The 25,953-nt window shown below is 40.2% G+C and overlaps 1 protein-coding gene across 4 annotated transcripts; it reads left to right on the forward strand.

Moving 5' to 3' along the window:
• On the forward strand, positions 1 to 25,953 carry SALL3 (spalt like transcription factor 3). 4 transcript variants are annotated; one of them, XR_008483623.1, is made up of 5 exons: positions 1 to 256; positions 14,942 to 17,878; positions 18,095 to 18,435; positions 19,424 to 24,112; positions 24,719 to 25,953. XR_008483623.1 is itself a non-coding variant. In XM_054284998.1 (5 exons), the coding sequence occupies exons 1-5, from the start codon at positions 178 to 180 to the stop codon at positions 24,068 to 24,070; spliced, it is 3,651 nt and encodes a 1,216-aa protein (XP_054140973.1). In that variant the 5' UTR covers positions 1 to 177; the 3' UTR covers positions 24,071 to 25,953. The 4 variants fall into 4 exon arrangements, 3 of the variants coding, with proteins under 3 accessions (XP_054140973.1, XP_054140971.1, XP_054140972.1); XM_054284998.1 differs by having other exon boundaries at positions 19,424 to 19,678; positions 24,032 to 25,953; XM_054284996.1 differs by having other exon boundaries at positions 19,424 to 25,953.

Here is a 25,953-nt window from a genome sequence, read left to right on the forward strand (position 1 = left end):
TGGTTGCCTTTTCTGTTGTTTGTTTGGTTTGTTCTGCAACTCGACTTTTATTTGTGAACAGTTATTTGCAGTCCCCAAACCCCCTTCCTTCGTTCCCAATTCCTTCCCCCCTCCTTGCCACCTCCACGTCGCTGATGCCTCTGCAAAAAGCAGAGTCAAGACGGCTCAGTTAGCAGCATGTCTCGTCGAAAGCAAGCGAAACCCCAGCACCTCAAATCGGACGAAGAGCTACAAGCAGAGGTAGTTTCTGAGCACGGTAAGGGCTCCCGTCTCCTCTTTATCCTTCTCTCTCTCTCTCTCCCTCTTTTTGTGAGTGTGTTTCGGATGGAGATAGGTGAATTTATGGTGATGATGAACATGGGAGCGCAATTACTCTGCAGCGGGAGAATGGGAATTAGAGCAGCCGGGGGAAGAGGCAGCGGAACTGAGAAGTTCGCAGTTTAGCCAAGTTTCTGCAGCCCACCCCCTGCCTAGGCAGCCCTCCCAGCAGCCCGGCCTTCCCAGCGCTTTGATCGCGGCCGGGCTCGGCGGCGGGGCTCGGCCCTCCCTCCCCACTCACCCGGGCTGGAGCAGCTGCAGGAACGGGCGCCCCGGAGCAGCGCCTGCCTCCTCCTCCTCCTCCTCTCCGCTGCTCTCCTTCTCTCCGCGTTATTGGGTATCCCCTTTTCCCCCTCCTGCTCCCTCCCGGCGGAGGCTCGGAGCGGACAGAAGCCGCGCTCCGCTCGCCCCTCCGGCGCAGCAAAGTTGGGGCGGCCGGGGCCGGGGTGCCCTGCCCGGGGCCCAGGGAGGTCCCGCGGGCTGCCGGGCCCCGGGGCGGCCCCACGGCGGCCGCTGCCCGGAGATGCTGCGAGCGCTGCCCCGGGCGCTGCCCCCGCTCGCCCCGGGGCACCGGGGGGGGCCGCGCTAGGAGCGGGCAGGGCCGCTCGGGTGCCCGGGGCCACAGGAGTTGGTTTCATTATTTTCGAGAGGATTCAACAGCAGCTTTTAGCCTTCCCCCCTGCGCTGCCTTCCCCCCTTCGCCTCCTGGCTCTGCTGCGACTGTAATTATTATCAGTGGTAGGTGACACGGAGTGCCACCACCGCCACCAGCCCCTGTCGCGCCGGCTGTAAGCAGTGGGAAAGGGTTATTTTCTCGCCCATCCGCCATTCCTCGCTTCCTCCCCACACGCAGGCACACGCACGCTTGCTTTTATGCATCTGGGCTGCCAGGCTGCTAGTGAACAAGTGTCCAAAGCTGGAGAGATTTGGACTGTAATCCTGCTTTATTTCCACTTTGCTGTAATTTTCTTTTCGGATAGAGAGCTGCAGGCTTCTTCCTTTTTCCTTTTTTTTTTTTTTTTTAATTAGTTTTAATTTCCTTGGTAGTCCCTGGCGCTGCAGTGTGCAAAGGCACAGCACAGCCCATGCTCTCTTCTCCTGGACTAAGTTGAGAGCTTCCACTTGAAAGTTTTTCTTTTCCTCTTTACATAGAGCCCACTGATTTCTTAGTTTCTTGCATGACCAAGCGGGATCCCAAATGTTTTCTGCTTTCTGTGTAGGCCCCTTGCTCCGCTATATTATCTCCTCTCTCTCTCCCCCTTAGAAAAGGAAAACAAAAAAGTCCATCTCCTGCTTTAAAACTATAATTACTCTTAGGTTGCATCTGTGGGGAGAGAAAGGCTGCAAAGTTGAAGCTTGAGGAGGATTTTGACTATTGTATCTGAACTTTACAGCCCTGAAGCTTAAGGCAGCGTGAATCCACTTCATAAGGTTAAAACATCTGTCAGACTGGGAAATTGTTAAGCCTCCCACTCCTTCCCAGGGCGTTTGGGGAGGCAGGGAGCAAGTCCCACACTGTCCAAAGCTGCTAAGGGGGTCCTTGCCACTGCTCCAGGAAAACCCACTTGGGTTGACAATAACAGGCACATAGAGAAATGCTTCCTTCTATCACAGTGGAGAAGCAAAGCTGTGCATTTTCAAATTTTTTTTTCCTTAGGAAACTGTGGTCGTGTAAAATAAATTAATATAGACAAGCAGATAAGAATTAGTATTTTATTATGAAAGCAAGATTTGTTGAGGCCATCTCTGTTGGCTTGGGCTCTAGGTCCAAGAATTTATCATTAGCATTATAAACTTTTACATGCTCTGAATCCATTTCAATACAGGGAAATAAAACCCCACTACTTCATTATGACACTCCTGGTGAGTTAATAAATTGAAAAAAAATTGTTAAACTAGGTTTTTGTTTTGTTTTGTGAATCTTATCTATGTAGCCATGTCACCCGAGATTAGAACAAGAGATATGCTAAAAAGAAACGCTTGCATATGGTGGGTAGATTAAGGACAAAGAATCTTTTTGTCATGGAAATGGGGTTTTTTTCCCCCTTTTTGGGGGGGTTTTGTTTTGTTTACTTCATCACATAGAATTTCTCACACTTGGTTTGTTTTGTATTGCCCTCAATGACTACATGATCAAATGAATGGATTTATTTCTGCCGAATGAGAAAGACAGTCTTTCCATCAAAAGGACTACATTGCATCCCAGTGAGGAATTTTAAAGCGTTATTATTGTGGTCCCTGAATAGCACAAAATCGGCTTTCACAGCAGCCCTAAAATGCAACAATGTAAAAATACTTTTCAGCCTTAGAAGGCTGTTATCAAAATGTACTATGTTTCCTTCTATTAAAACATATTTTAATTAATAGAGTAAAACCCTTGATGGCTAACAATTAACACGCTAAAGTTGGGTTTGCACTTTCATTTGAGAAATGCGAACAGGGTGGAGACAAGCTACAGGAGCAGAGGGCTATCTAGTGCACATTAGTGTAATGTAAATCATTTACGCATTATATTAGGAAGCCTAACAATTGCCATACTTGAAAGCAATTTTATAGGCCAGATATAATGAGAGTTCCAAATATCATGAATTAAAACACTTCTTGTCAAGTCAGTGTTCTTCGTTTCTGTTCACAGCTGTGATCAAGATATTGCTACAGTTCCTGAGTATATTTTGCAACAGGCCAAAAATAGTTCTCACAGAGCAAGAATATTTGCCATTTTAAGAAAGCAAACAGTTTAAGCAGTATTCTTTCAAATGTGTAGCCTTTTCATTCATTTTGCTCCTTGTCTCCAAAGGAGTTAATGCAAGACTAAGCAAATGAAGCTTAGTATTAATTTAATGAAATCATGTTTAATATCACCTCAAAATAGATTTAATAAAATGAAGCATTTAAAAATTAATGTCCCATAAATGCAATCCTCACAGTGAAGGGACATTTATAGCAACAGGGAGAAACATGGAAGTTTGGGGTGCAGGTTGGGAGACAAACATTAGGCCGGGTTTTAAGTTGACTGGTCACAGCAGAACTTTCATGATAATGTTATCACAAAAGTTTTAGAATCTAAACAAATAATTTTATAGCCAGCTTGGGTTACAGCATAACAAAATTGCATTCAAACAGGACATTGTCATGGTGGTGAGAAACTGTTGGAAATCTGAAGAAAATTAGTTTGTCATCAACTGCAGATATACACTCGAAATCGTTTGAAATTGTTAATCAAAAGTGAAATGCTAAAAACATATTTTTAAATAATTTTGAAAATAAATGTTAACAAGCAGCTGATGGCCATATATTTCTTGAGTAATTGCAATGTAGAAGAGTGAACAAAAATATGTATTAAAACCCCCACAATTTGAGGTTGCTAAATGAGAAGATCTGCTGGAAATAATTTAAAAACAGCAGCAGCAGGACTCAGATGACTGCCTGTAGAATACAATAATCTCAGTTTCTCAGTAAATGTAATGCATTGTAATAGCTGGAATTACATTTCTAATACACTTGCTTAATTCAACAGATTACAAATGAATCAGAATTGTAGATACAATAAACATTCTTCAACTCCATTTAATTTTAAAATTAAACCATAGACATAGCATTTGTATTTTTAAGGTAGGGATAATAGAAAGTATTTTGTTTGTTTGTGGGAGGTTTTTTCAGTTTTTAAAATTATTATTATTTTGATTGGATTTTTGATTGTTTTAGGTTGGTTTTTTTTTGTTTTTTTTCTGCTGAAAAGTGATTCTTATAGTGTGCAAGTGAGGTTCTGGTAAGAGTGGTGACAAATGGTGCTTTGGACTTCTTCATGTGAAGTTTCTGGCAAAGATGTATTATTGTTCAGCCCGCGGTGGAAGGGATACCTTGTAGTGAACTGTGTAAAAAGAGTTTTCTAGTGTGCCTTTTTCAGTCATTTTTTAAAATATTGGACCTCTTTTTTCTCCCATTCTTCAATACATACAGTATAGTCTAAACTAATTTATCTATTTCATCTTGGTAAAGTGGGAATGGGCTGCGCAGTTTTGGGCAGCTTGGTGACTGCACTTGATATTCTTCTGGAGTATGTCCACAGACTCACAGGCTCAGCTACAGCAAATACTCAGCTCAGTATGTAGCAGTCAGCCTCATGCAAGTGTGGTCACTCCATCTGCTTATAGGGAGGCTTAAAACAAATTTTGGGGGGCATTCCTCCGTATGAAATTGAGCTATTCTCTCTTGCTTAGACACTGCTGCATTTCAAACTTAAGAAGTCACAAGCAGCCGTCAGCAAACATAAAACTTATGTGATTTTTGCAAATGTTTGTTCTGAGGCAAGTGTAAGAGAAGGCTTTTTGTTTTGAAAAATAAAGGCCAAATTAGTATGGCTATAAATTGTCCCTTTGATTGGAAATGGTAATTGAAACTTTATATAAATACTTTTGCCATTACAGTAGAGACTTCACGTTCAAACTATGTAACATCTGTGTTTGTATAATTTTAAAAATACTCTGCACTGAATTGCGTTGGCCATAGAAAAATATTTGCAATAATAAGGAAATTACAGCAAACGGCCAATTTGCTGATATATGTATAACAATGGAAGTAGACAAAACTGGGTCAGATTTTATCTAGTGATTCTGGTCTTGAAGTCTTACCATCTCCTGAGGCAGACATTAAGACACTTTTTTCAGAGTGAGAGGGAGGAAATTTTGAAAGGTGTTTGTTTAAATTCTGTGTAATTAAGCTATTAATACGCATACATTTAGCTGTTGAAAATTACTTTTCCTTGCCTAAGACAGAGAAAAGCTACAATTCAAAACACATATTGCATTAGAAAAAGTTTAAAAATAAACTAATTAATAAAGACTATTAGTGCCATTTGAAAAATAGTCTGAGTCCTGGGAAGATTTTCCTGATATCTCTCCTTCATTTGATTTGTTGTCTGCCAAACATAGACAAGCATATTTGTTGACTATCCAGCAGCCAGGGCATGAGTCAATCACTTTTGCTGATAATAAACCAGGTCAGGTATGACATTAAAATAGTTAAATACTGACACAGTCTCTGCAATAAAGTATATAAAAATAATTTATTTCATTGTATTTGTAAAATGAGAGTAATCGTCTACATTTTTTTTTCCCAGAGGAAGCACTAGTAAATCTTTTTCTAGCAGTACATTCATATTGAATTTTATATATCAATGTCAATCCCGCTTCTTTTACACTTTTAAATTTTCCACTAAATGTAGTGAAGGTTGTCCATTAATTCAAAAAAGGGAATTTAGGCCAAAATGTACTTTTAGGAGCTAGTTCAGTTATAGTGCTGTTAGACTAGAGAATGTTTCTTCTTATCAAGGAAAAACCCTTCAAAACCATGAAAGCCAGAACGATAGATGCTTTTAAGGGTGACAGAAAACCTTAATGCAACACATTTGAAAAATCTGTTTATTTTGAGCTAAAACGTGAAGAGATAGAGGATTAAAGAGAGGGGGCTTTATTATTTCCTTGCTATATTTAGGGTGCAAAAAGCGAGCACACTTGAACAATATTTATCATTACAGTGTAACTTAGACCTTTACAAAAAGCCCTTCTGAAACGCTTGTTGCCACTTTCTAACACTGAAAGTAGCAACAAGCATTTCAGAAGGGCTCACACCTCAAACGCGTGTGGTGCGTTCCTGCCCCCGCACCCTCAGCTTCATCACTCCCCTCCTCCCCTGGCAATCCGAACGCCATCACGGGCCGCAGAAGGAGCATCGGAGGTATTCCCAAACTCGGCAGCCAGGCAGGCAGGGAGGCCGGGCGCAGGTGGGCGCTGCCCACCGGCTCGCACGGCGGGAGCTCTGCCGGGAACGCCGGCCCGGGAATGCCGGCCTGGGAATGCCGGCCTGGGAATGCCGGCCCGGGAACGCAGGCCCGGGAATGTAGGCCCGGGAACGCAGGCCCGGGAACGCAGGCCCGGAGGGAGGTGGGACCGGGAGCGCCGGAAAGCTCCCCCAGGTCTCCGCTCCCCGAGGGTGGGTAGTTAGAAGTGCTCTGACAAGGCTTGCTGATTTAACCTTTGCCTGCTTTGCCCTGCCAGGGGTGGCCACTAGATGTCAAGCTCATAATACAATTAGTACATCTGTGCAGTTGACCTTGGCAGCGCGGCTTACCACTGTTCTGTTAAGTGTTAACACTGAATTTGAGTGTTAACTAGAGATCCCTCGGAGTTTGCTACATGCTGTACAGCTTATCAAATGCCCATCTAGTTCAGCACAAGTGTTTACAGTCCTTAAAGTAGGAAAAAGATTTTCTTTTGTGAAGGCCAGCAGCTTGAGCTGCTTAATTAACCCTGCAGGTTTTGCCGTATTTTCGTTCCGGATAATCAAAACCGACTCATCATTCAGTGTTTCAGGAGACCCCTTCTCCTGGTGCCATTCCATAGCTTTCATTTATGAATTTGCTGATGCACTAATAACCCCAAAGCTGGAAATGATGAAAGCTAAAGGATTTGTCCAGGTCATTATGGCTTTGCTATGCTGGGCAGTACTGCAATGTATGGAATGGTGAAGGACCAGAATGACTGAGCTGCACAAGTGGCATTGAACTGTGCCAGGTTTGCACTTTTAAGTACTCCTGGTTGTGAGTAATTTTACTCAGAGGAGTCCGGAACTTGTAAATTCAGTTTTGAGATATTTAGTAGATGCAGGATTTGGTCCTCACATCAGCTCCTTGTCTTGCAAGCCTCCAAAACCAAATTTGTCTTCCTTTCTGTGCTTGCTCAAAAAGTGATTGGCTTCATTAATTCATGCAGGGTGTTAAGAGTTGTGTAGTTTAGGATGTAGTTAATTATGCACTTTCCAAGGAGAGCGATGCAGAATCTCTATGAATCAGATGCAGAATCCCTCTCTTTCTTCTAGTTTATTTGGTTTGGTTTTTCAATTTTTTTTTCATATCAGCTGTGTTAGAAGTATTTACCTCGATTTTATTTTTTTTAGGATTCCCAATAAAACTTGATGCATTCCAAATAAACTTAACTCCCACAGACACCCACATTATTTGTGCACGAATTTTGCCCAATCTGAAATTATTGTACCTATGCCATAACATCCAACCGAGTAGCTGTTTATATGACTTTGAAAAACATAGCACAGGTCTTATTTAATACGATATCTTGCACAGATATTACAAACAATTTGTGAAGCTTGCATCTGTTCCACATCTGCGTCCACAGAGAAAGGCCCCAGTGTTTGATAAAGTGAAGTCCTTCGCTGCACAGATTAGAAACTGCAAATGTTTTAACCAGAGTACAGCTAGTGCCTGTGCCACAGGTGGCTGTTACTCAACAAATTCTGAGATTCAGGCTACAGAGTAGATCTAACCGAGTGTGCCAGGTCAGCACAGGGTTTTGCATAGCAAGAGTGCCCTCCACTGTTCAAAGCCGTGCTAACAGCTTTTGTGGGCTGAGAAAAAGGACAGAAAATTTTTCTTTTCAGTCTGGAATTTCTTCTACATTGTTAAACACAGTAGGGGTCTCTATTTGTCTCCTCCTGTTTCACAGCTTGGGCTCAGTATGTGATAATTCATCTTTCTTTATGGGATTCAAAGCTATCATAAAGAGTTAAAAAGAATTAATTTGCAAGAAAATAAACGTGTTCTAACAATTTAAGAAAACTTTCTTTAACAGCTCCGTCAATTGTAAGAGATGATAGAGCTAAGGCAAAAGTAGTACTGTTCTTCTCCAGAATCAATATGTTGCTACAAGACTACAGTTTCCAAATTAATATAATTTTAAAAGAAATTTATGGGTTTTTTGTCTTTTTTTTTTAGTATATGTTGCTGCTTTATTTAATCTTTGCTTGGGGAAAAATAAGTATTCTGGTGATAGGATAATTGTCCTGTATCAGTGCACTAGGCTCAGAGTTTTGTTTATAATAACGCTTGTTTAAATATACAAAACGCTGTGAGTTGCACTTTGAAATGATTATTGGATTTGCATGCGAGAGCATTTTATACATCTGTCTTTATAGTTAGTAGACATTTTAGCTTCAGTTGATGCTAACATATGCATTTTTTCTGAAACTTCTTCACAGTTTTTACACTGCTTCTCAGTGATTTTTTTATTTTCCTGAAAGAAATGACTACATTTAGAAAATATTAATTAACTCTTCATTAGAGAGCTCTGAATGTAGAAAAAAATAGTAATTCATACAACACTCTTTCATGTTTTCATTTTTAGTATTGTGTATAGTCTAAAAAGAAGCTTCAGAAAATATTTCACTCCCACATTTGTTGGATTCCTATTTGTTTGAATGTTTCAGGAAGGTATCAGCAATTTAAAATATGTGCAAGCCTAACAAAACATTGATTCTCTTACTTGATTTTACCCAAGTAAATCACACATAATTTGAGGATTCCATGACATAGAATAACAGAAAAACAAAATACTGAATATTCAGAGGTAATTTTATTGTAGCAGTCCTTATTTAATATCATTGAAAAGGCTCTTTTAAGTTAATTTACTTGTGTGGAAATAGAACTGATTTAGGATGGGACAAAATAAAAAGATTCTGGAGCAAAAATTAAACTCAGTATTTGCTAGGGGCTTTTTCCACACTGGAAGCAGTTAGTCCTAAGAAAGGGGGCGTTTAATAAGCAGCATACATTTTAAGACTTGACCTGACTAGTATGTGATGCTTAATTTCAGTCTGTTTCACAAAAGTAAATAGCAACATTTGTGAAGGACCCATTCGTTATATTTTCCCTTCACATCATGTAAGAAACTCACCTCTCAGGCAGAGGAGAAAGATCTATGCCAGCAATAAAAATTCAGAACTACTAAAGCCAGGCTTACAAATCCTCTGTGTGTGTAATCAGCAGTTGTTGGATGCACATTTGAAGGGACTTTTTTTTCTCAGCTCTGCAGATTTCCCAAAGGTGACTAAAGGAGCCACGGCACCCTTTGAGCCATCTCCCTTCTCCTTGGGCACTGAGGAACAGGCTAACACCATCCTCCTTGCTCCTGCCCAAAAAGTGTTTGGTGTGTACGCTTAGTCTGGGGCACAGAGCAAAGCCTCCTGGCATCAGCTCCTTGCACCCCCCTTACTGAGTCACCAGAGCACCTGAATGGCTTCAGGTATCACCCCCCCCAAAGTGCCTTTCTCGAAACGCCTTTGTTTGAATTGCTGTGGGCTGATTTTGGGGCCAGAGCTCGGCGGTGCAAAGTGCCAGCGCTGCTGGAGCCACCGTGGCCCCATGGGCTGGAACCTGCTCAGGAGCTCGCCCCGGGTGGCATCTGAGAGATGCTGCCTGAGATTTTTCACCTGCTTTCACAGGAGAAGCTTGATGTGCTGTAATTCATCTTGCATCCCATAGCAGCTTCAGATTAGTGCGTTAGCTGTTAGACTACTAATGAGAAAAAGAAAATAACTGAGAGGTTATTAGTGGCTGAGATCTTGACTGCTTGACAAAACTCCCCTTCAACACCTTTTGTGTAACTAAGAACTGCAAAATTCAACCCATATCAGTAAGATTAAGCAAGTGCTTGTTTAATTCTGCCAAAGTCCTTGAAAATTTTTGTTGTATCACATCCTCACTGTAATAACAAAAATTATTGTTTCTCTTCAGGAAATTTAAAGGAAAGAGATTAAGTTTTTCACTACCTAACAAATTCAATCACTTTGTAATACATCAGAAAGTGAAAACAAGCTGTAAAGCATAAATAAGTGTGGAAAAATTCTATGTTTTCCTGCAATAGACATATTCTGTGATTAAGAAACCAAAGTTAATTTGTAGCTTAATATTTTAGCATTTAAAATTTTTAATATTCTGAATTAGTGATTAAATTTTGGTATAGATTTCTGTCATTCATAAAGTGACTGAGTTTTAACAAAGAATCAAAACCAGCCTTTCATGTAGAATGCTTTTAAGCATTACTCCCTGTTGAATTCAGTGAGGACTTACACTTCAAAAGCAACAACAAATACAGTGCCTTAGTGCTTTCATATCAGTACATACTACTGAAAGGGATGTTAGAAATTGCATTTGTGAAATACGGAGGCAATGCCCATTTGTCCAGTACAGGTATATATTTCAAAATATTTATCAGTTTTTATTTTTAGTCTTTCTTGTTTTACCCTCGGAAGCGCTTGTTTGCACGGCTAGTTTGTACTCTTTCAATCCTGTTAAATTCAGCACTGTTTCAGACGTGAGTAAAGGCTACTCCTTTGAGTAGGACTTGTTGGATTGACACCACAGGCTGTCATTCTGTGAAGCATCTTTGTAGCCTCAGTGTGCTGTGCACACCATCACCCATGGCAAAGCAGCATTTACTTTCATGCCATTTGTGTCACCTGCTTGCCTGCCTGTCCAAGGAAGTGAAACTTTGAGAGAGATTTGTTTGATTTTTTGTTTTTTAAGCCAGAATAATTTATCCGAAATGGAAAGTGCTGTGATGAGATTCGTAGTATGTCTAGTTTGAGGTTGAACTGGAGGGAAGAAAACCCCTAGCAGCTCTTTGGCACTATTTGAAATATTTTTCTAAAAGAGCCCTTAACTATTTCAAGGCAGATAGATGATGGGGTGAATGAACTTGGATCAGTCATTTGAAAAGTATTATCACTATTTTTAAGGTATGGGAGTTGAGGGAAGCAGAGCTGTGGGTCCCCACTTTGTACAGGCAGGAGCCTGGTCCCCCTGAGACAGCACAAAACTAACCATTTATTTCATTGAGAGCAGAGCTGAGCACTGATTATCCAAGAAATAACTACATTGCTGCATTCCTCACATACTTTTTCACAAATTATATTTCAAATGTAAACTGCTGTTTCTTTGAGAACAAGTACACTAGCCTGCTTATTATTTTGAAATGCTGAACAGGTCCACATCGATACCTCCTGTTAGTGGGCACCAGTAGTTAAGGTTGCTTTGGAAAGCTCACGTGTTATATGTACTTGCTTTGATACATGGAGATCATGAGACTGTCTTCCAATGCACAAAATAATACCTGTTTTGGTTGTAGATGTTCACATTTGGGCTTAGTGATCACTATACAGTGTCTGAAATAATTAGCTTTCTAGTGTTTGATCAGCTCATTCTAGATCAGAGCACAGCCATATTTGAATGGCTATATTGCCTGAATCCATCACTAATTACTGAAACCTTTTGTGCAAGGTTTGTTTAGAAAAAGCTCTCCTTAAACAAAAGAATACTGATATATAGATAAAAGCTGGAAGGGGAGCTACATAGTTAGCAGCTTCTTTAAGGATCAATCCTCCTTTGCAATCACTTAGTAGCAATATTTGAAGTACTAGCTGTAATAGTAATCATAACCATAACAACAACAGCACACAACTGTTACCTGGCCTGCCAATGTTTGGAAATAAGCACTGGAAAATGTTCCCAGTGAAAGCCTTTGGAGAAACGACATCTCTCTCTGCATGGTCGGTACTACCAACCAGGGCATTCCACAGATTCTGAGCAAGGACCAGAGAATCTGTCTCCCCGACTTTTAAAATGCAGATCTGTAATGTAAATAAGGATTTGTTTGAGTTGTCTTAGTTCAGAAGGACTCAGGAGAGAGGAAAGCGTGTTGGGTGTTGGATGCCTTGCTGGTCTGTACTCCTCCGCGTGCTTTCGCTTTGCGGGAGCTGGAGCACATATGGAAAATGTGGTTTGGAAGCCTGCTTTTTCACTTCATTCACTTTGGGAGGCTTTGGCATTGTCAGCATATGCTTTAGGATACCTGGTGCCAGTATGCTCTTTTTCTGTGGTGAATCATGTTATCTTCTGTGATATTTTTGTAACACAATGTGATAATTTTTACGGAAGCATTTACCATTAGGATTAGTCTAGTATTGTCTAGCAACAGCTATATATTATTGATCTTAACCCAAACAGTGTAACAGGTTCAGCATTTCATGCAGAAGTCTTAAATAATTCTTGACTGTTTTGAATTGCATTTTATTCCCCCCTCCCAAAAGGAAAAATAAAAAAAAAAAAGAAGGGGGAAAAAACCCCAATAGTATTTAAAGAACTGTTTATTTTAATCAGTAAATTCAGTAGAATTTTGAAATTAGAAAATTTTGCATTCAACAAAATAATTTCTTAATATCACCAATATAATTTCTTAATAGAAAATGCATGTCTGTTAGTTAGCGGCATATATCACTGGATACACGAATGTTTGAGTATGTAGTGGATATAGTGTCATCTTTAAATTTTTGAAAGGTAAAATTTTGGAAGATACAGGAAAATAATAAGTTTGAGAGGCTCTCGAAGTCTAGGAAACAGTATTTGGGCACAGATTTATCACCTTTATCAGACAAAACTCCCCACTGAAATCTGTAGGGAGTTTTAGCTGAGCAAAGACTGAAAGATCTGACAGGCAATTTTGTCAAAAGCGATTTTATAGTTAATGTTCTGTAAAAACCTCTTTTTTAAAAGTAACTGGAACATCTCAAGATTGCACTTCCCTTTTATTTTCTACAGCTGCCTTTTTTTTTTTTTTTGGTAACTGTTTCTGTTGAAATGATACGTTCTGAATTTCTTGGCAATTTCTTTTTATTTTAGGCATTCTCTAACAGTTCCGGGTATGTTCATAGGTGCCTCAAGCTTTGTTCATACTAAGCCTGAGGTGTTGAGGGTGTTGGCCCAATCCTGCCTCTACCAAAGTCAATGGAAGTGTTGCCATTCATTTTAGTAGAAACAGTATTGGACGCTTTATTTGCTTACTCTGCCTATCTTCAATACAAATCAGCTGTGTCTTTGCTTCTAGCCATGCTCAACCTCATTACAGATACATACTACATTCCTTGCTCTGGCGGGATGCTTAGACTACCAGCATTCTAATACCATGGCAGAATTTAGTAGAAGAACTTGTTAATTGTAAGCTGTTTCATTTTTTATTTTTATTTTTAGTTGCAGGAGGTTTTTTTCCTGATGTTGGATTATGGTGCTAATTGTATAAAAATTGGTTGAAGAACCAGATAAATAAAATGCAACTTGGGATACCACGATTGCAGAAAACATTCTTTTTGTTTTCTGTTTCAATTAAGTGACCACATCTCTCTTAGAGAAATAGAATATTGAAACCTTAGCACAGGGTTTAATTGAAACCTTAGCACCAGGTTTTGGCTGAGCATTCTTTCTGAGTATAAAAGAAAATAAACTAATAGACATCCTAGTATGTTCTCTTTCAGTAGCAAAACAATAAATTATTGATATGGCAAGAAGACTCAAAGCCACTTTTCTCACATACTCAAATGCACATAACAAAAACTGATTTACAGCTGTCATTCTCTTCTGCCGAACTGATTTGCTGTTGTCACTCGATCTGTGGGCTGACGAAAAGCAGTAATGTCCAGAGCAGCAAATGGAACCTGAGTAATTACCTACATTCCTTCTCCCCCACATGACAAAAAAAAACCCCCAAACCCTAAAAATGTTATTGTATGTTGATTTCTCCTTCCTGTGCAGCTATTTATTTGATCAGGTGTGAATTAGGATTCTGTTCATTTAACTTGCTTGTTATTCGGCACAAGAGGGTAACGCGAGTCAGAGGAAGTAGCTGCCTACAACAGTAATTAAACATGTGTAACCAATTAGTGGGTTTTCTACCATGGCACAAGGATATAATTTGTTGAGTCTTTCTATGAGGAGAGATGAAAATAGGTACAAAACGTATGCCTGACTACAACATTGACGTTCTCATGTTAAACATGTCAATGCAAATGAACTTTAAACATATAATATCTAGTTTGCTAATAAACCTCTCCTTTGCCTTAAATGAACTCTATTGGCTAATGGCAATAACATGTAATTTAATGTGGTTTTTTGCTAGAGAAATATTGCATCCGACAGAACCAATTAATTAAGTATTAAGTATTAACAATATTTTATGGCTAGGATATAGGGCATCCAGTTTATGTATCACAGAACAGCTCATTTCAGCAGCATTTAACAGCATTTACAAGCAAAGTGCAAAAAGACATAATGCTAGTTTATGTTCCTTTTCTGAGTCAAAATGCTAGAAGTGCTTACACACCCTTGTTACTTTTATAACTGAATTCATTTCATTGAAAATTCTTAAGTTAAATAAATGCTTATTGATTTAAAAGGTTATACAGAATTACATTAAATTCATGGTGTCTCAACACTGTATAAAGATAATAAATCTAGGTAGTCCAGGACCACACTTGAGTAACAGAGGCCCAGTTTGTCCTGTCAGGTGCTGATTTGAGTTTGAAAGGTTACAGATTAGTTTAGCAATGTTAAGTGAACTGGCAAAGGCATCTCTAATTTTGCTGGAAATAAGGAAGCTTGATGGCAAAGGGGAATCCTAATGAGTCCATCGAAAGCTTGCTTTGTACCCAACAGACAAGGTGCTGTGAATTGTATGAAAATATTGGAAATCAATGGCTTCTATGGAATTTCATTAAGAAGCAGTATCCACAATTGATAGCACCTCATAATTTGATGGATTGTGCTAAGAAAATGATTAGCTAGGTAGAAAGAGTCATAGAATACACACACTGGGACCTCAGAAATGTTGAAGCGGGGCAATTTGTACAAAATAAAAAATATTGATTTTACTTATGTGCAAAATTTTTAAATGTAGGGAGAATTGTCTCACAAGTCATTGGCTGATAAAATCTTTTGATTTTCTAGCAGTCCCGGGAGAAGGAGCAGATGATGGTGATAGCGGGAACGAGAGCAGGAGTGGAAGCGAAGAAACCAACGTCTGTGAGAAGTGCTGCGCCGAGTTCTTCAAGTGGACGGACTTCCTGGAGCACAAGAAGAGCTGCACTAAAAACCCCCTGGTGCTGATCGTCAATGAAGATGAACCAGCTCCACCCCCAGCTGAGGAATTCCCTGATCCCTCTCCCGCCAGCTCTCCCAGTGACCAGGCAGAGAGTGAAGCTGCTGAAGAAGGCGTCCAGGCAGAAAACAATGACAGCTCTGAGGTAAAAAACACAGAAAAGGAAGAAGAGCCCATGGAGGTAGAAACTTCTGCAGAAAAAAATTTCCAGAATAAAGGCACCTCAAACACAGCTACTCCTCTACCTCAGATCCCTGAACCATCTTCCATGACAAGCTATAACATGCCAAACACCAATGTCACGCTAGAGACTCTGCTGAGCACAAAAGTGGCAGTCGCGCAGTTCTCGCAGAGCGCGCGGGCCACTGCTTCCACGAGCATCAGCAGCGGGGTGACGGCTGTGGCCATCCCCATGATTCTGGAGCAGCTCATGGCCCTGCAGCAGCAGCAGATCCACCAGCTCCAGCTGATCGAGCAGATCCGCAGTCAGGTGGCGATGATGAACCGCCAGCCCCTGCGACCATCCCTCAGCCAGATCGTGGCTGCGCAGGCTGGTCCCGGACAGGCCTCCAACCAGCTGCAAGGGTTTGCCACCAGTGCTGCCGTCCAGCTCACTGCAGTCATTCCTTCTGCCATTGTGGGGCAGGCCACTGCTGGCCAGCCCACTGCCTTCGATGGCTCTCAGCACATCTCAAGACCTACATCCGGAACAAGTACACCCAATATATCCGGCAGTGGCTCTTCTGCCCTGCCTGAATCAGGTGTACCTTCCTCCTCGAACGCGATTACATCCATAACTCCCGTTTCTGTGTCAAATGCTCCTAACAGTGCTTCGCAGCCCCAGAACGCTTCGACTCCACCTTCAATAGGACATGGAAGCCTCACCTCAGTATCCAGCCTGCCAAACCCACTTCTACCTCAGACTTCATCAAATAGCGTGATCTTCCCCAACCCGCTGGTTAGCATCGCGGCAACTGCTAACGCGCTCGATCCTTTGTCCGCCCTTATGAAGCACCGCAAAGGAAAGCCACCAAATGTGTCAGTGTTTGAACCCAAGTCAAGCTCTGAGGATCCCTTTTTTAAACATAAATGCCGATTTTGTGCCAAGGTCTTTGGAAGTGACAGTGCTTTACAGATTCACCTCCGCTCGCATACAGGCGAAAGACCTTTTAAGTGTAACATATGTGGAAACCGCTTTTCCACAAAGGGCAACCTGAAAGTTCATTTTCAGAGGCATAAAGAGAAATACCCTCATATTCAGATGAACCCTTATCCTGTTCCAGAATACCTCGACAATGTGCCCACCTGCTCTGGAATCCCGTATGGGATGTCGCTGCCCCCTGAGAAGCCGGTCACAACGTGGTTAGATAGTAAACCTGTTTTACCAACCGTCCCGACTTCCATCGGGCTCCAACTGCCCCCCACTATTCCTGGTGTGAACAGTTACGGAGACTCTCCAAGTATCACTCCTATGAGCAGGTCACCCCAGAGGCCTTCTCCCGCCTCCAGTGAATGCACTTCTCTATCCCCCAGCCTCAACACTTCTGAGTCGGGTGTTCCAGCATCTGCTGAATCCCCGCAGCCCGTTCAGAGTGGCTCATCTCTGACCAAGGCAGAACCTGTCACTCTGCCTCCCACGAGCACACGGCTCGGGGACCTTTCTGCAGGTGGGCAAGTTTCTGCAGCTGCCACATCATCAATTCCTACGGTGGCTACAGACAGCACTGTTGCAACAAGCCTCCCAAACCCTGTGCTTCCAGCAGTGTCTGACCAGTTTAAGGCAAAGTTTCCATTTGGTGGTCTGCTAGACTCTATGCAAACATCAGAAACCTCAAAACTACAACAGCTAGTGGAGAACATTGATAAGAAGATGACAGATCCGAATCAATGTGTCATTTGTCACCGTGTGCTTAGTTGTCAGAGCGCTCTCAAGATGCATTACAGAACACATACTGGAGAAAGACCATTTAAATGCAAAATTTGTGGACGTGCCTTTACTACAAAAGGCAATCTAAAAACACATTTTGGAGTTCATCGAGCAAAGCCACCACTTAGAGTACAGCACTCGTGTCCCATTTGTCAGAAGAAATTTACAAACGCAGTTGTTCTTCAGCAGCACATTCGTATGCATATGGGTGGGCAAATTCCGAACACGCCACTACCAGAGGGCTTCCAGGATGCCATGGACTCAGAGCTTTCCTATGACGAGAAGAATGTTGACACACTGAGCAACTTCGATGATGACATTGATGAAAATTCTATGGAAGAGGACCCGGAACTAAAGGACACGGCAAGTGATTCATCCAAACCCCTTATCTCTTACTCTGGGTCATGTCCTTCTTCACCACCTTCTGTGATCTCCAGTATTGCTGCTTTGGAGAATCAAATGAAAATGATTGATTCTGTCATGAACTGTCAGCAGCTGACCAGTTTAAAATCCATAGAAAATGGATCAGGGGAAAGTGACCGTTTGAGCAATGACTCCTCATCAGCCGTTGGTGATCTTGAAAGCCAGAGTGCAGGCAGCCCTGCAATGTCAGAGTCTTCTTCCTCCATGCAAGCTTTGTCTCCTGTGAATAGCAATAGTGAAAGTTTCAGATCAAAGTCCCCCGGTCTCAGTAACCAGGAAGAGCCTCAAGAAATACAATTAAAGACAGAAAAACCAGACAGTCCACCACCCACAACTGAAAATGGAGGCGCATTAGACCTGACATCCACCAACCCGGGAAGACCGGTCATCAAAGAGGAGGCTCCTTTTAGTCTGCTGTTCCTGAACAGAGAACGTGGTAAGTTTAAAAGTACTGTTTGTAATATCTGTGGCAAGCCTTTTGCTTGTAAGAGTGCATTGGAAATTCACTACCGCAGCCATACTAAAGAACGTCCATTTGTTTGTACAGTCTGCAGTCGTGGGTGTTCCACTATGGGTAATTTAAAACAGCACTTACTGACGCACAAATTAAAAGAGCTGCCTTCTCAGTTATTTGAACCCAACTTTACTCTAGGTCCCAGCCAAAGTACTCCTAGCCTGGTCACCAGTACAGCACCTACCATGATCAAAATGGAAGTGAATGGTCACAGCAAGCCGATCTCTTTGGGTGAGGTTCCCTCGCTTCCAGCTGGAATCCAGGTTCCTGCTGCACCACAGACAGTGATGAGTCCGGGGATCACCCCTATGCTGGCACCCCCCCCTCGCCGGACTCCCAAGCAGCACAACTGTCAGTCATGCGGGAAGACCTTCTCCTCAGCAAGTGCACTGCAGATACACGAGCGCACCCATACCGGTGAAAAACCGTTTGGTTGCACAATCTGTGGTAGAGCTTTTACCACAAAGGGGAATCTTAAGGTAAGAGGCCACATGAAACTGTAAAGGCTTGGGGAGGGGGGAAATAAAGAGCACTGCTCTTGAATTCAGCAAGTTTTAGTGCTAAGTGTTTATCCCAAAGACAGGTGAGAAGGGAGCTTCAAGGAAATGCTTGCTGTACGGTGGTGGTCGTTAAGCTTTCACTGTGTAGAAGATAAGGACTGGAAAGTGGCTGTGCAATGATGTGAACTTTAAAACTGGTTCCAGCTGTTCATGCAGGCATGTTGTATATTTCTGACTGATGTGATGGCACACCCAGTCAGCTGGTGGACATGTTCTGAGAGTTCTTGTGGACCATCAATGCAAAATAATCTTGCTATGAACCAGGAACACAGGGCTTACTCAGCTCCTTGGGTGCCTCCCCAATTTCTATTTTCTATTCCACTTTGCAGCTGTTGCAGAGCAGAAAGCTGTTTCTCACAGATTTACAATGGGTTACTACGGGACTGGTCGCTCCTATTCCTGCCGTTTGGTTAACCATCAGGACTCAGCCTGGGGAAGACATTTTAAATGCCCTTTTAAAAAATACTAAATTTAGCAAATTAATCAGTGCTTCTGTGATGAGATAAAACATGAAAACAGACAGGATGAAAAAAGGAAAAGGGAAAAACCACCCTTCTCCTGGTATGAGTAATGCCCTTGGTAATCTTCAGCATGTGAGGACTTCCAGCTTGCATGTGAAATTCTCTAACCCAAGAGAGTATGTACCCTTAAATCTTGCAGCGCTGTTTGTTTTCACTGAGAAGAAGCAGATGCACATTGAAAAACAACCATGGACCTGGGTTTTCTTTGTGTGGGCTGACTGGAACTTAGAACTGTGTCCTTACTGAAATTATTTTTTTTTTCAATGTGAGTTAAAGGGCATTTTTTTTAAAGAGCAAGCACTACTCTAAGTAACAGCATTTCAGGCTAGACTCCTCACCAGAACATGCTGACTTGGGGGTGCTTCTCTTCCCTGTTCACTCTGCAGGTTCACATGGGGACTCACATGTGGAATAACGCCCCTGCACGCCGTGGCCGACGCCTCTCCGTGGAAAACCCCATGGCTTTGCTCGGTGGCGACGCTCTCAAGTTCTCCGAGATGTTCCAGAAGGATTTGGCAGCTCGGGCCATGAATGTTGACCCCAATTTTTGGAACCAATATGCTGCAGCTATCACTAATGGACTTGCTATGAAGAACAATGAGATTTCTGTCATACAGAACGGAGGCATTCCTCAGCTCCCAGTAAGTCTAGGCGGAGGCGCCATCCCGCCTCTAAGTAACCTTACCGGTGGCATGGACAAAGCTCGCACGGGCAGCAGCCCTCCCATTGTCAGTCTGGACAAAGCAAGTTCTGAGACGGGAGCCAGTCGTCCATTCACCAGATTTATTGAGGATAATAAAGAGATTGGCATAAATTAAAAGCATTCATTCCAAATAACTGTTGGACCTCTACTCGACACAACACTTGTCCTGTTCCATGTACAGCTTTTGAAGCTAAGCATTAGTTTCCTGACATAAATGCATAAAATTTAAACCCTTTAAAATTTTACCCATAGCAGAAATACATAACTTTTTGTGGCTGCTGAAAAGTTGTCTTGCAAGATCTGCATGGTACTTCTTTCAACAGTGAGTTTGACTGTTACTGAGAACTTTGAAACCTTTTAATTTAACAGAAAACAAGCAAACAAACCAGTTATGGGATAACTTCATTAGAAACAGAAAGAGGCTAGTCTACATTCACTTTGCTTCTTACAAAACTTACTATCACCTGAGAAAGGGGGGCTTCATTATGGCATTCTGTCACACTTATTTGCTGGTTTTTGTTCAAATTAGTTAGCAACTTGGACTATGTTTTTAGGAATCTTAATCTTAAATAAGTGATTTAGTACCCCAATGCTGTGTATTATTACAGTATCCTTGTCTGTAGTATTTATAATGTTAAGATTATGCGGGTAACAGACAATATACTAGCCCCAAACTTAAATGAAGCTTTTGTACTGCAAAATACATCTGGCTATGTGATTTTTCTTTTTTCTTTTTCCTTTTGTCCTTTTTATTTTAAGCAAGTTTTGTTTTACTATGAATAAGTGGTTTCTTTCAATGCAGGCAAATTTGTGAAGTTTTATTGGGAAAGATAGCATGCTTTTCATGTGCAAGTACCTGTCAGTAACAAACCTTTTTTTATTTAAATATTTGTAGCTGCTATGTGGACAGTTGTTCTATTAAATGAAAAAAAAATGTAGTGTGGATTTTAGCTCAATGATTGGAAAACAAGTTACAGACAAACCTTAGCACCATAAATTATTCACAACATTATAAACAGTTGTGAGTAAATACTCCGTGTTATCAAAGCTGCACAATAAAAAGGTAATGTTTGTATAATGTGGTTGCAAACTCTTAATTTATACTATTGCACTTTTAGTATTTTGTATTAGGGAGGTTTGTCTATAATTTGAAACTGAACAAAGATGTCAACTATTTTATAAACAGTACTTTGACTTAAGGAGTAAGGAGGAGGACCCTGTTGCAGTTTCTTGTTTTGTTTTAAGCTCAAACAATGAGAGATCTCTATCAACTAAGCAGAAAATTGCAGAGAACTGTCAGATCCTTAGGAAATACGGGGACTGCCGTTTCTTAAACGGAAACGATTCATTTAACTTTTCTATAATGCCCACTTAAAAGCAGGACCACCCCTGACAGAATTCTGATACATTTATCTTAGGAGAGTGATATTAATACAAGTCTAGGATAGAGGAAGGAGAACATTATGTAGGTTTAATTTTCCTGTAATCTGTTCTGTCTCTTTCACACATAACCATAAGAAAGATGCTGACTGCCTAATAATAGTGGGAACAAAAGAAGAACTTTTGGGCAGCGTGAGCAGTAGTAACACACAAATGCTCTGTATTTGTTTCCAACTGTCTGATTATCTTTTCAGATTGCTCCAAAGCACAATGTACTCTGATTAATCAAATATAATTTTACGTTGATTGCATTGTTGGAATTACACTGAGTAAACAAAGGGATTGGTTCCACTCATAAGTTAAGTGGGGAATGCTGAGGAGACTGGGGCTTAATCAAAACTTGAACAGAAAATGTTTTGTGTACTACCTCATTTTTGTGCGTTACAAGCATGGTGGAGTTGACACTCTGAACTTCCGTCCAGCAGAATTGCTTGAGGGACATTATGGGTAGCTGGGAAACAGCGCAAGGAGTTTCATGCCCCCGAAGAACGAATCAGACAGTGAGGTCTTCTCAGTTAAGACTGAAAAATAGGACAATCTTTCTTATAAAACAGAAACCATTGCTGTAAAAGAATGGACAATTTCTGCCATCACGTAATGGAGTGAAAAGAGCTTCAAACACTTATTAGCTGTTTGTTTCTATTAGAAATGAACAATGAACTCTACAGCTCCATTTTCTACAATGATGAGATAGAGATATATAGATATAAAGATATATCTATATCTGAGCAAAATTATATATCTGTAACACCTCTACAATATAACATAATTTTTTGCCACAGTGTGTGGGTGGTTAGGGGTGTTTCCAAGCATTAAAGAAAAAGAAAACTGAGGTGGCTTAATGTTGCTGTATTTCAGCAATTGAATGTTTTTATTTATCTGTGTAATTTTTGGTGTGACTTTTTTTTTTGTTAGTATTTGGTACCATGTAGTGTTATCTCTATTCCCTAAAGGATGTGTATAATTAAAAAAAAAGCAGAAAAAAATAAAAAAGAAGGAAAAATAGAGAAGAAAAATGAAAAAGGAAAAAGAGAAAAAATATGTATAGTGTTGTAAATAAGATGGTTGATGATGGTACAGTAAGACTGACCCCATTTTGTATTCAGGGTTAGGCCATTCCTCTCTGCATGGTGAAGAGAGACACTATTTTTATACTGTGATACCATGTAGGGCTAGGAGCCTCCCTGAAACAGCTGGGAATTGTTACCTAGATCCAATATTTTTTATTATTAAATCTTGTTGGCTTGACACATCTACTGATTGAAATGGATGTCTTAGTCTAGGTTACTATTTTTGTCATATGGAATTGAATAAAATGCAGGATGTAATATTATTTCTGAATTGCGTTCCTTGATTACTCTAATAACAGAACAAGATATGAGACTGAAGTCACTTGTGGTAGATTGGTGTCAATGACTTCTAATCATTGCATCTGGAAATCAGAGTAAGGTCGACACCGTATATTCAAATGTTTTTCTAATTTATATTAATAGTGAAAGGGATAGAATTATTAAAATGTCTTTTCCAATGAAAATAAATTTTAAGAGCATTTATCCCAAGGTAGTAGAACTAAAAAAGACACCAAAAAGAAAATTTTGGAGTGGGGAAAACAGATTTTGGAATGACTACTGTTTCAAACTGACTGCTTTCTGAACATTTATCCTGTACTGTCTAACGAAAAAGCCTCCTTTTCGGGTTGTTTAAACATCTGCCTAATATTCATGATACACTGCATGATAAAATTTGTGAACAAATTTATCAGGAGCAGTTCAAATTCTAAAATACAAAAAGGAAAAAAATTGACAGCTCGCATCCATTCATTCCAAATGACATAACCTATACGTTTAAACCCATGGTTTTGTTTTGTCTTTTTTTCCAATATCCTCAATTATCAAAGCATGTCTAACTTTAACAAAATTATTTTTTCACATTGATTTAAATAAAAGTATTTACATTCTTAAGGTTAGGCATGTGGTTACGTATCTCCTGCAAAAAAGCTGTATGTTTGAGTAAACTCCAAGCTGTTATATTCCGATGGTGAATGCCTGCTGCATTTAAAACCGACAAAAGATAAATAAAAGAGAAAAATCTGTATTAATCATTTTTCAGTGGCCTTGTTATGCAGATACTGTGTTTTATAAGACAAACCCAAAGAAGGTATGAGTTTCCTCAGGTTACTCAACAACAATGACAGATTTGTGCTTTTCTTCCTCCATGCACGTCCCTGAGTCTTGCTGAGAGAAAACATGATATGCAAAAGAGAAGAAAAGCAAAGGAGAGCTGATAGCTATGTTTCTGTTCAAAACACAAGAGGAAAATTACCTGCTTTCCCCTCCTCCCCCCAAAAAAGGATGAAAGCAGAATGGTATCTATTTTTAAATATGTATGAGTTATTTTTTTTATCATATGAAGACATTAAATAATAAAATATGCTACACAGATTAAAATGGCCAAAGTCTGTTGAATTACAGATGTTTAAAAGGACAGCCATGTAGGAACTCTATATATGATCAGAAAAACTGCCTGTTATGATTTTTAAAGGGCAGTGTTCCAGAAAGGCTTTCGAAGTTTTCATTTCCATTTTTCCCATGAGTTATAAGACAGCATTTATGAAATGATTGAAATAACTTAATTTTTACCCAATTGTTTTTTTTTAATTTTGTATCTATTAGTCGTCAATATATTACCGGTTTTTTTACCTGTTTTTTCCTTTCTCTTTTGGTAAAAGCTTTGTTTTTCTAAAGCTGCATTTGTGCCGTTTTTCTGTTGCCTTTGATTTACTTCTCTGCATGTACTCTGTCATTTGGAAGATACTGTGGTTTATTTTTTCCCTTTTTCTCTAATTCTGCAGAGGTCAAAAGAGCTGCCTGTTTTTTACGTCTATGTGTAACACTAGCATAATGAGTGATGGAGTCTTCAGTGATGTGATCAGGTATGTGCGTAGCTCACAGGATTTGCTGGCAAACATGCCACTCACACTCCCTCCTGCAGATGAAGGCATGAAGCTCACTAGTGCTGCTGGTAGAGGGCAGCCACAGACGGGCAGGAGGATGGAAGTCCTGATCCTGACTCCACTCTGCCTGCTTTTGCACCACTGAAACTCCACGGCCTTCAGTGGAAATGCTCCAGGTTTATTCTGGCGCGAGAGGGACTACTTCCACATTCAGATGTCTTGCTTTTCTTTATGCATCTTCAAAACAATGGCTAGCTATACAGTATTTTAAAGTATGTCTAAGCATAAGCATTCCAGACTTTATTTTTAAAAAGAGGGAAAAGAGAATACATATATTTTAGTACATTCCACAGGATTATCCCAGTTTTAAAGGAGGTCCTGAAAGCTGAATCTAAAAAAATATATGGCTGTGCCCCTTAATACATAACTTGATGCCATCATACGACCATTCACATAAATAAGTATTCACATAAATGAGTAAAAGAAACTGTAATTTTTATGCATATAAGTAAAAGAATGGGAGACTCTTGCTACAGCTCTGCTGCACAAGGTATGCACTCACAGGTAAATGCCTTCCCTTTGCAGATTTGAAATGTACCAGCAGACTTACGAAAAGAAAAATACTTGTTTGTGCATGTCACAGGACCAATACATAGTACCTTATTTTTTCAAAGGGAGAATGTCTCAATCAATTGACAAAGTGACAAATATGAAAGCCAAGAGATTTGGGCTGTGCCACTGATGTTTTTAAGGATGTGGGCAAGTTCTTATATAGACTAATATTTTGCTTAAGAGCGACATACTTCTGGGGCCTCTGGGAATCAGGAACTCGGGCCTCTGGGAATCCCCTTGCAGCATCAGCTAGTACCTTGTAGTATTGGGATGAGTTGCCCCATCAGTAAGATGGGGTAACACTTTCATACCTACCTCACAGGGGTGTTGTGAGGAATAGTTTTATGTTTGTATAGTGTTTCAAAGATGGAAAATGCTTGGTATTATCACTGAGTTTAGAGACTTTACAGTACATGTACTATTATTTATTATTTGTACTCCAGTAGTACCTATGAGCTCCAGTCAGGACTGAGAGGCCTTATCCTAAATGTTGTACACTCACCTAGTTGGGACTGATACAAAATTTTACTCAGTAATGTTTTTCAAAGGAGATATTTCATTATCAAATGCCTATTTGATTACTATAGGGTTTAATTCAATTATTTAGGTATTTAAATTGATTATCAGTTTTAGGCTATGGCGGAGAATTATCTGGTATCACATTTTGTTTTGAGCTTATACTTATTTTCAGAAAATGTGCACCAATTTTCTATGGATACTCTACAATCAAATCTTGCCATCAGTGGAATTCTACTGTACTTTTTGCTATTAAAGATAAACAAAAAACATGTGTGTGTATACATTATTATACACCAATATACAATATATATACCTTAAAGCATGTATATTTTAAATTTCTTTAGCTACTTAGGTTAATTTCAAACTGTGTGTGGCATATTTTGCTCAAGAATTGCCCATTTCAGATGCAACCTAAACATCGTTATATGGTGTTTGCTCTCAACAAAAGACATATTGTTGCTATCATATTCATGAAGGCTTGTAAGGAAAGTGTCTAAGTCTCAAATGTAATAAAAAACCTTCAGTAAGTAATAGAAGTCTACTTAGATTATGTTGAAATAAACTACTACATTAGAATAAGATCACTGTATATAAGTATTTTAAAATGAATAAATAATTCCAAAGGTAATGCTTGCTATCATTTGGATGTTGAACAGAAAGTAATTTGTTTCCCAGACTGGCAAACTATA

Source organism: Melozone crissalis, unplaced genomic scaffold (genome assembly GCF_028551555.1).
Source record: "Melozone crissalis strain CALT ecotype California unplaced genomic scaffold, PUWL_Pcris_2 ptg000042l_1, whole genome shotgun sequence".
Lineage (NCBI taxonomy): Eukaryota > Metazoa > Chordata > Aves > Passeriformes > Passerellidae > Melozone > Melozone crissalis.